The sequence below is a fragment of the Numenius arquata genome, unplaced genomic scaffold, assembly GCF_964106895.1.
Source record: "Numenius arquata unplaced genomic scaffold, bNumArq3.hap1.1 HAP1_SCAFFOLD_1783, whole genome shotgun sequence".
Lineage (NCBI taxonomy): Eukaryota > Metazoa > Chordata > Aves > Charadriiformes > Scolopacidae > Numenius > Numenius arquata.
Window position 1 is genome coordinate 1 of NW_027414516.1, and position 10,335 is coordinate 10,335.

The window sequence follows — 10,335 nt, forward strand, 5'->3', positions numbered from 1 at the left end:
GGCTGCTCGGGGAGAAGGCGCAGGTCGGGGGGGGGTCCGGGAGGGTTCGGGGGGGGGTCGGGAACACCTTGGGGACCCCCCCCGGGAACCCCCCGCCCGTGGGCCCCCCCCCGCCTCCGGGTCTCCCCTCAGCGCTGGGCCCCCCCCCCCCCCCAAGTCGTGTCGGGGTGACCCCCCCCCCCCACACTTCCTGGTCTCCCCCCACCCCTGGGTGCCCCCCACCCTAAGGTGCCTCCCCCCTTGACCGGGTGCCCCCCCCACCTATGGGTGCCCCCCCTTATGGTTTCCCCCCCTCAATCTCTGGGTTGCCCCCCCCCCCCCAAGTCGTTGCCCCCCCCCCCCCCCCCCCGGTGACACGCCCCCCCCCAAAATCTCTGGGTGCCCTCCCCCCACCCCTAGGTGCTCCCCCCCCCACGGGTGCCCCCCCCCCCCAATCTCTGGGTGACCCCCCCCATTTCTGGGTGACCCCCCATTTGTTAACCCCCCCATCCCTGGATGCCTCCCCCCCCCCATTCCGGGGTGCCCCCCCCCCCTACTCTCTGGGTGCCCCCACCCTCATCTCTGGGTGACCCCCCTGTTGTTACCACCCCATTCCTGGGGGCCCCCCCCCCAATCTCTGAGTGCCCCCCAAAGTCATTATCCCCCCCTCTCTGGGTGCCCCCCCCCCAATCTCTGGGTGCCCCCCCTCCCCCCGTGTGACCCCACCCCCCCTTGACCGGGTCCCCCCCCATCCCTGGGTGCCCCCCCCAATCTCTGAGTGCCCCCCCCCTCCCCTCCCAAAACTCTGGGTGCCCCCTCCTACCCCTGGGTGCCCTCCCCCACCCCTAGGTGCCCCCCCCCACGAGTGACACACACTCCCCCCGATCTCTGGGTGCCCCCCCCCCCCCATCATTGCCCCCCCCCCCCCCATCATTGCCCCCCCTGACTTTCTGGGTGCCCCCCCCCCCCCCAGGAGGAGCTGCCGGCTCTGGCCGCCCCCCGCCCCCCCACGGCCCTGTCCTTCCTGGTGCCCGAACCCGAGGACCTGGAGGACCTTTACAGTCGCTACAAGGTGGGGGGGACACGGGGGGAGAAGGTCCAGGGGGGAGAAGGTCCAGGGGAGGAGAAGATCCAAGGGGGGAGAAGGTCCGGGAGGGAGAAGGTCCAGGGGAGGAGAATGTCCAAGGGGGGAGAAGGTCCAACGGGGGAGAAGGTCCAAGGGGGGAGAAGGTCCAAGGGAGGAGAAGGTCCAAGGAGGGAGAAGGTCCAAGGAGGGAGAAGGTCCAAGGGGGGAGAAGGTCCAGGGGAGGAGAAGGTCCAAGGAGGGAGAAGGTCCAAGGAGGGAGAAGGTCCAGGTGGGAAGAGAAGGTCCAAGGGGGGAGAAGGTCCAAGGGGGGAGAAGGTCCAGGTGGGAGGAGAAGGTCCAAGGGGGGAGAAGGTCCAGGAGGGAGAAGGTCCAAGGGGGGAGAAGGTCCAGGTGGGAGGAAAATGTCCAAGGGGGAGAAGGTCCAGGAGGGAGAAGGTCCAAGGGGGGAGAAGGTCCAGGTGGGAGGAAAATGTCCAAGGGGGAGAAGGTCCAGGCAGGTGGGTGGGACGGGAAGGACCTCCCATGACCTGGGTTGTCCCAGCAGAAGCTGCAGCAGGAGCTGGAGTTCCTGGAGGTTCAGGAGGAGTACATCAAGGACGAGCAGAAGAACCTGAAGAAGGAGTTTCTCCACGCCCAGGAGGAGGTGAAGAGGATCCAGAGCATCCCCTTGGTCATCGGGCAGTTCCTGGAGGCCGTTGACCAGAACACGGCCATCGTGGGCTCCACCACCGGTGGGTGGGGTGGTGGGGACGTGGGGACAGGCCACAGGGTGGTGAGGACGTGGGGATGGACATCAAGGGTTGGGTTTCCCATCACCACGGCCATGGGCTGGTGGGGACGTGGGGATGAGCGATGGGGTGGTGGGGACGTGGGGATGGACAGGGAGGGCTGGAGGTGGCCATGGGGTGGTGGGGACGTGGGGATGGATGAGGAGGGTTGGTGGTGGCCATGGGGTAGAAGGGATGTGGGGATGGACACAGAAGGTTGAAGGTGGCCATGGGGTGGTTGGGGGTGGTGGGGACGTGGGGATGGACATCAAGGGTTGGGTTTTCCCACCACCATGGTCATGAGATGGTTGGGGGTGGTGAGGACGTGGGGACGGACACGGAAGGTTGGAGGTGGCCATGGGGTGGTGGGGATGTGGGGATGAGCCATGGGGTGGTGGGGACGTGGGGATAGATGAGGAGGGTTGGAGGTGACCATGGGGTGTGGAGACGTGGGGATGGACATCAGGGGTTGGGTTTTCCCACCACCACGGCCATGACCATGACATGGTTGGGGATGGTGACGACATGGGGATGGACATGGAGGGATGGAGGTGGCCATGGGGTGGTGGGGACATGGGGACGGACATGGGGATGGACAGGGAGGGTTGGAGGTGGCCATGGGGTGGTGGGGACGTGGGGACGGACATGGGGATGGACAGGGAGGGTTGGAGGTGGCCATGGGGTGGTGGGGACGTGGGGACGGACAGGGAGGGTTGGAGGTGGCCATGGGGTGGTGGGGACGTGGGGACGGACAGGGAGGGTTGGAGGTGGCCATGGGGTGGTGGGGACGTGGGGATGGACATGGAGGGTTGGAGGTGGCCATGGGGTGGTGGGGACGTGGGGATGGACATGGAGGGTTGGAGGTGGCCATGGGGTGCTGGGGACGTGGGGATGGACAGGGAGGGTTGGAGGTGGCCATGGGGTGGTGGGGGGTGGTGGTGACGTGGAGATGGATATCGAGGGTTGGCTTTTCCCACCGCCGTGACCATGAGACGGTTGGGGTTGGTGAGGACGTGGGGATGGATGTGGAAGGTTGACGATGGGTATCATGGGGACACGATGAGCTTGGGGACAAGCCCTGGGGGAGGTGACGCGCTGAGGGTCACCTTGTTCATCTTCTCCCAAAGGTTCCAACTACTACGTGCGCATCCTGAGCACCATCGACCGGGAGCTGCTGAAGCCCAACGCCTCGGTGGCCCTGCACAAGCACAGCAACGCGCTGGTGGACGTCCTCCCACCCGAGGCCGACAGCAGCATCATGATGCTCACCTCAGGTGGGGCCACCACGGCCCAGGGCCACCACCCCCTGGGGCCACCAGCCCGGCCCAGGGACCTTCAGGGTGCAGGGAATCCACCAGCTCCATCGATGGTGGGACCGAGGAGGTTCTCAGCAGCTTCATGGGTGCTACAAAGCTGGGGAGACGTTGGTCACCTGGAGACCAGGGGTCTCCAGAGCTGGAGCTGGTGGTGGAGATGGTCCAGGTGGTGATCAGAAAGGGCTTGTGGGTAAAAGATCTTCGTTGACTCTGTCGATGGTGGGACCAAGAGGTTCTTTAGAGGTCCGTGGGTTCTGCCAGGTTGGGGAGATGTTGGTTGACTGGAGACCAGGGATCTCCAAGGTTGGACCTGATGGTGGAGATGGTCCATGAGATCATTAGAAGGAACTTGTGGGTGATGGATCTTCATTAACACTCTCTGTGGTGGAACCAAGGAGGTTCTCAGCAGCTTCATGGGTGCTACAAAGCTGGGGAGACGTTGGTCACCTGGAGGCCAGGGGTCTCCAGAGCTGGAGCTGGTGGTGGAGATGGTCCAGGTGGTGACCAGAAAGGGCTTGTGGGTGAAAGATCTTCGTTGACTCTGTCGATGGTGGGACCAAGAGGTTCTTTAGAGGTCCATGGGTTCTACCAGGTTGGGGAGATGTTGGTTGACTGGAGACCAGGGATCTCCAAGGTTGGAGCTGGTGATGGAGATGGTCCAGGTGGTCGGTAGAGATGCAACACACGTTCTAGGGTCCATGGTGGGACCAAGGAGGTTCTCAGCAGGTTCATGGGTTCTACCAGACTGGGGAGATGTTGGTTGACTGGAGACCAGGGATCTCCAGAGCTGGAACTGGTGGTGGAGATAGTCCAGGTGGTGACCAGAGATGGGACACATGTTCTGGGGCTTGATGGATCTTCAGTGGTGGGTCTCCATCCTTGGAGCCCCCCAACCATGTCCTGGGCAAGGTCCCAAGTGACCTGCTGTGGTTGAAGGTGTTTTGAGGAGAAGATTGAACCAGGAAGGTCTTTTCGTTGTTGTCACGTGAGGATAGGGACCCACCACCCATCCGTGTCTCCATCCTTTGAGCAACCCAACCATCTCCTGGGTGAGGGACACACGGTTGAAGGTCTTTTGGGAAGAAAGTAGGACCAGGAAGTTCTCCTTGTTGTCGTGTTGGGGTGGGGACCTGGATGGGTGGTGGGTCTCCATCCTTGGAGCCACCTGGGCGAGATCCCAAGTGACCTACTCTGTTTGGAGATGTTCTGGGGAGAAGGTTGGACCAGGAATTCCTTGTCCTTGTTGTCACGTGAGGATGGAGACCCACCACCCATCCATGTCTCCATCTTTGGAGCCGCCCAATCATCACCCAACCATCAACTGTGCTTGAAGGTCTTTTGGGGACAAAGTTGGACCAGGAAGTTCTTCTCCTTGTTGTCACGTGAGGATGGCGACCTGGATGGGTGGTGGGTCTCCATCCTTTGAGCCACCCAGCCATCTCCTGGGTGAGGGACACATGGTTGAAGGTCTTTGGGGGAGAAGGTTGGATCAGGAACTCCTTGTCCTTGTCACGTGGGGATGGAGACCCACCACCCATCCGCATCTCCATCCTTAGAGGCACCATCTCCAGGGTGACCTGCTCCGGTTGGGTCTGTTCCGTGGTGGCCGAGGTTGTCCTCCTGTGTCCCCACGAGCCCGGTGGCCACCCTGGTGGCCCCACTGATGGTCTGTCCCCATTGCAGACCAGAAGCCGGACGTGATGTACGCGGACATCGGGGGGATGGACATCCAGAAGCAGGAGGTCCGGGAGGCCGTGGAGCTGCCCCTCACCCACTTTGAGCTCTACAAGCAGGTGGGACCTCAGGGGGCACCCATGGGTGGGGTGGGGGGACACACCTGGGACCTTTGGTGACCCCGGGATGTCCTTGTGTCCCCCCCCCAGATCGGCATTGACCCCCCGCGGGGGGTCCTCATGTACGGCCCCCCCGGCTGCGGCAAGACCATGTTGGCCAAGGCTGTGGCCCATCACACCACAGGTGGGCACCCATGGGTGCTGGCGGGGGCACCTCGGGGGGGTGGTGGGCTCCTTGAGGTTCTCCTGGGTTCCTTGAGGTTCTCCTGGATTCCTTGGGGTGCTGGTGGGTTCCTTGGGGTGCTGGTGGGGTCCTGTGGGCGGTGGTGGGATCCATAGGGTGCTGATGGGTTACTTGAGGCCCTCCTGGACTCCTTGGGGTGCTGGTGGGTATCCATGGGTGGTGGTGGGGTCTTTGGGTGTTGGGGGGGACTTCAGGGTGCTTCAGGGTTCTTTTAGGTCCTCCTGGGTTCCTTGGGGTGCTGGTGGGTTCCTTGGGGTGCTTGGGGACACCCATGGTGGGTGGTGAGATCCTTGGAGTGCTGGTGGGATCCTTGGGGTGCTGGTGGGGACCTCAGGGTGGTGGGGTAACCATTGGGTGTTGGTGGGTTCCTTGGGGTGCTGGTGGGCGCCTGTGGTGGGTGGTGGGCTTCTTGGGGTCCCGAGGGCACCTCATGGTGGGTTCCTTGAGGTTCTGGTGGGGACCTTGGGGTGCTGGTGAGCTCCTTGGGGTTCTCTTGGGTTCCTTGGGGTGCTGGTGGGGATCTCAGGGTGCAGGTGGGGACCTTGAGGTCCTGGTGGGCTCCTCGGGGTTCTGGTGGGACTGTAGGGTGCTGGTGGGTTCCTTGAGATGGTGGGCACCCCAGGGTGCTGAGGGCACCTCAGGGTGTTTGTGGGCTCCTTGAGGTCCTGGTGAGCTTCTCAGGGTCCTGGTGGGCTCTTTGGGGTGCTGGTGGGTTCCTTGAGGTCCTGGTGGGCTCCTTGGGGTGCTGGTGGCCATGGGAGGTCTGGGGGCGCTTCCCCCACCCACCGACAAGGTCCCAGCCCCCATGGGTGCTCCCCCCCCCCACTGCAGCCGCCTTCATCCGGGTGGTGGGCTCGGAGTTCGTGCAGAAGTACCTGGGGGAAGGTCCTCGGATGGTGAGGGACGTCTTCCGCCTGGCCAAGGAGAACGCCCCGGCCATCATCTTCATCGACGAGATCGACGCCATCGCCACCAAGCGCTTCGACGCCCAGACCGGAGGTGAGGGCACCCGTGGGACCTTCTGGGGCGGGTTCCGGGACCTCCTGGGGATCCTAGGGAGGCTTGGGTGAGGGTCAGGAACCCTCTACAGAACCTCATGGTGGGGTCTGGGGACCTCTTGGTGGTCCCTGCTGGTTCTTGGGTGGGATTCCAGGACCTCCTGGTGGCCCCAGGAACCTGCTGGAGAGCCCAGTGGTGGGGGTCCAGGACCTCCTGGTGGTCCTTGGGGGCTTGGGTAGTGGTCAGGAACCTTCTGGAGAAGCTCATGGTGGGCTTCCAGGAGCTCCTTGTGGTCCTCGGTGGGGTTCCCGGACCTGTTGATGGCCCTTTGGGTTTGGGTGGGGGTCAGGAGCCCTCTGGAGAACCCAGTGGTGGGGTTCCCGGACCTTCTGGTGGTCTTTGGGGGCTTGGGTAGGGATCAGGAATTCTCTGGAGAACCCTATGATGAGGTTTGGGGACCTCCTGGTGGTCCATGTTGGGGTTCCAGGACCTCCTGGTGGTCCTTGAGGGCTTGGGTAGTGGTCAGGAGCCCTCTGGAGAACCTCATGGTGGGATTCCGGGACCTCCTGGTGGCCCTTGGGGCTTGGTTGGGGGTCAGGAGCCCTCTGGAGAACCTCATGGTGGGCTTCCAGGACCTCCTGGTGGTCCTTTGTGGGGTTCCCAGACCTCTTGATGGCCCTTGGGGTGGAGGCCAGGAACCCTCTGAGAACCCCATGGTGGAGTTCCAGGAGCTCTCAGTGGTCCTTGGTGGGGTTCCAGGACCTCCTGGTGGTCCTTGGGGCTTGGGTGAGGGTCAGGGACCCCTTGGTGGTCCTTGGGTGGGGGTCAGCAACCTTCTGGAGAACCTCATGGTGGGGTTCCAGGATCTCCTAGTGGTCCATGGTGGGGGTCAGGGACCCCTTGGTGGTCCTTGGGGCTGGGGTGGGGGTCAGGGACCTCTTGGTGGCCCTTGGGTGGGGGTCAGGGACCCTCTGGAGAATCCCATGGTGGGCCTCGAGGACCTTCTGGTGTCCCCTGGTCCTTGGGTTGTCACCCCCCAACCTGTGGGGCCAGGTCAGGATGGTCCATGGTGGGGTGGTGGGTGCTGGGGGTGGGGTCTCAGCACCCACCCACCCCCCATGTCCCACCCTCTGCAGCCGACCGGGAGGTTCAGCGCATCCTCCTGGAGCTCCTCAACCAGATGGACGGCTTCGACCAGAACGTCAACGTCAAGGTGGGGGACCCATGGGTGGGAGGAGGTCCCATTATGGGGATCCTATGGGTGCTGGGAGGTCCCATGCATGGGGGGAGGTCCCATGGGTACTGGGGTGGACACCTTGACGTTCCCCTAGATGCTCCTCATGAGAAACCATGGGGAGATGTTGCTCCACCCTGGTGTCCCATGGGTTCTATGGGTGTCCCATGGGTGCTATGGGGGTCCCATGGGTTTAGGGGGGTCCCATGGGTGGGGAGGTCCCATTATGGAGGTTCCATGGGTGCTGGGGGGTCCCATGGATGCTGGGATGGACACCTCAACGTTCCCCTAGATGCTCCTCATGAGAAATCATGGGGAGATGTTGCTCCACCCTGGTGTCCTGTGGGTTGTATAGGGGGTCCCATGGCTTTTGGGGGGTCCCATGGGTGGGGAGATCCCATTATGGAGGTTCCATGGGTGGGGTGAGGTCCCATGGGTGCTGGGGTGGACACCTCAACGTTCCCCAAGATGCTCCTCATGGGAAACCACGGGGAGATGTTGCTCCACCCTGGTGTCCCATGGGTTCTATAGGGGTCCCATGGGTGCTATGGGGGTCCCATGGGTTTAGGGGGGGCCCATGGGTGGAGAGGTCCCATTATGGAGGTCCTGTGGGTGCTGGGGTGGACACCTCAACGTTCCCCTAGATGCTCCTCATGAGAAACCATGGGGAGATGTTGCTCCACCCTGGTGTCCCACGGGTTCTATGGGTGTCCCACGGGTGCAATGGGGGTCCCATGGGTGCTGGGAGGTCCCATTGTGGAGGTCCCATGGGTGCTGGGGTGGACACCTCAATGTTCCCCCAGATGCTCCTCATGAGAAACCATGGGGAGATGTTGCTCCACACGGGTGTCCCACGGGTTCTATGGGTGTCCCATGGGTGCTATGGGGGTCCCATGGGTTTTGGGGGGTCCCATGGGTGGGGAGGTCCCATTATGGAGGTTCCATGGGTGCTGGGGGGTCCCATGGATGCTGGGATGGACACCTCAACGTTCCCCTAGATGCTCCTCATAAGAAACCATGGGGAGATGTTGCTCCACACGGGTGTCCCACGGGTTCTATGGGTGTCCCATGGGGGTCCCATGGGTTTGGGGGTCTCAGGTGGCCCTGCAGTGGCGGTGACCCCCTGTCCCCTCCCCAGGTGATCATGGCCACCAACCGCGCGGACACGCTAGACCCGGCGCTGCTGCGTCCCGGGCGGCTGGACAGGAAGATCGAGTTCCCGCTGCCCGACCGGCGCCAGAAGAGACTCATCTTCTCCACCATCACCGGGAAGATGAACCTCTCTGAGGAGGTGGACCTCGAGGACTGTATCCTGGGGACACGTGGGGACACCCCAGGACGTGGGGGGGGCAGAAATAGGGGGGACCCCTGGGAGGTGGCGGGGTTGGGGACATCAGGAACCTTGAGGAGATGTTGGGGTTGGGGACCCCATGGGGACATCAGGGACATCAGGAACCCCAGGCAGATGTCAGGGTTGGGGACACCAGGAACCCCAAGGAGATGTCAGGGTTGGTGACCCCATGGGGACATCAGGGAGCCCAGGGGACATCAGGAACCCCAGGCAGATGTCAGGGTTGGGGACCCCAGGGAGATGTTGGGGTTGGGGACACCATGGGGACATAAGGAGCTATCAGAGACTCCAGAGAGATGTCAGGGTTGGGGACACCATGGGGACATCAGGAACCCCATGGGGACATCGGGGATCCCAGAGAGATGTCAGGGTTGGGGACCCCGTGGTGACATGGGGACCCCAGGGGGATGTCACGGTTGGGGACATTAGGAACCCCAAGGAGATGTTGGGGTTGGGGACCCCATGGGGACATCAGGGAGATGTTGGGGTTGGGGACATCAGGAAGCCTAAGGAGATGTCAGAGTTGAGGACACCATGGGGACATCAGGGATCCCAGGGGGTGTCAGGGAGGGTTGAGGACCCCGTGGGGACATTGGGGACCCTGTGGGGGCACCGGGAACCTCAGGCAGATATTGGGGTTGGGGACACCGTGGGGACCATCAGGGACTTCAGGGAACATCAGGAACCCCGAGGAGATGTCAGGGGTGGTGACCCCACGGGGGACATGGAGGATCCCAAGGAGATGTCAGGGGTGGTGACCCCATGGGGACATCAGGAACCCCGAGGAGATGTCAGGGGTGGTGACCCCACGGGGACATCAGGGGACATCAGGAACCCCGAGGAGATGTCAGGGGTGGTGACCCCACGGGGGACATCGGGGAGGTGTCGGGGTTGGGGACACGGCGTGGTGGGGGGGAGGTGACCCCGGGGACAGGACGTTTCCTTCACCCCCCTCCCCCCAGACGTGGCTCGACCGGACAAGATCTCGGGGGCCGACATCAACTCCATCTGCCAGGAGGTGGGGGACACGGGGGGGGGGACACGGGGGCGGGGGGGGGACACGGGGGAGGGGACACGGGGACATTGGGGGGGGACACTGGGATGGGGGGTGGCATTGGGGACACGGGGGACACGGTGACATCCCTGGGGGGTGGGGGGGGAGGTGACAGGGGGGGGTGACAGTGGTGTCCCCCCCGGGGGGGGGGGGGGGTAGGTGACAGGGGGGTTGACCTGGTGGCCGTCCCCAGGAGAAGATGGAGATGTTGGGGGTGGGGGTGGGAAGGTGACGGGGGGGGGGGGGTGACAGTGGTGTCCCCCCCGGGAGGGGGGGGGAGGGGATGAGGGGGGGGGGAGGTGACAGGGTGACACCCCTGGGGGGGGGGGGGGATGGGGAAAGGGTGGGGGGGGTAGGTGACACAGGTGACAGGGGGGTTGACCTGGTGGCCGTCCCCAGGAGAAGATGGAGATGTTGGGGGGGTGGGGTGGGGGTGGGGGGAAGGTGACGGGGGGGGGGGTGACAGTGATCCCCGGGGGGGGGGGTGTGACACCGATGTGTCCCCGCGTCC

General features: G+C 63.8%; 1 protein-coding gene across 1 annotated transcript; it reads left to right on the forward strand.

Annotated features, from left to right (window-relative positions):
• Window positions 1-6: 6 nt before the first annotated feature.
• PSMC4 (proteasome 26S subunit, ATPase 4) lies at window positions 7-9,817 on the forward strand (the record flags this gene model as incomplete). The annotated part of the gene is made up of 10 exons (XM_074167187.1): window positions 7-23; window positions 953-1,051; window positions 1,611-1,797; window positions 2,961-3,107; window positions 4,833-4,942; window positions 5,033-5,126; window positions 6,018-6,185; window positions 7,322-7,398; window positions 8,558-8,726; window positions 9,733-9,817. Coding segments are annotated over exons 4-10 (719 nt in total), but the record flags the coding sequence as incomplete, so codon positions are not given.
• Between the last annotated feature and the right edge of the window lie 518 nt (window positions 9,818-10,335).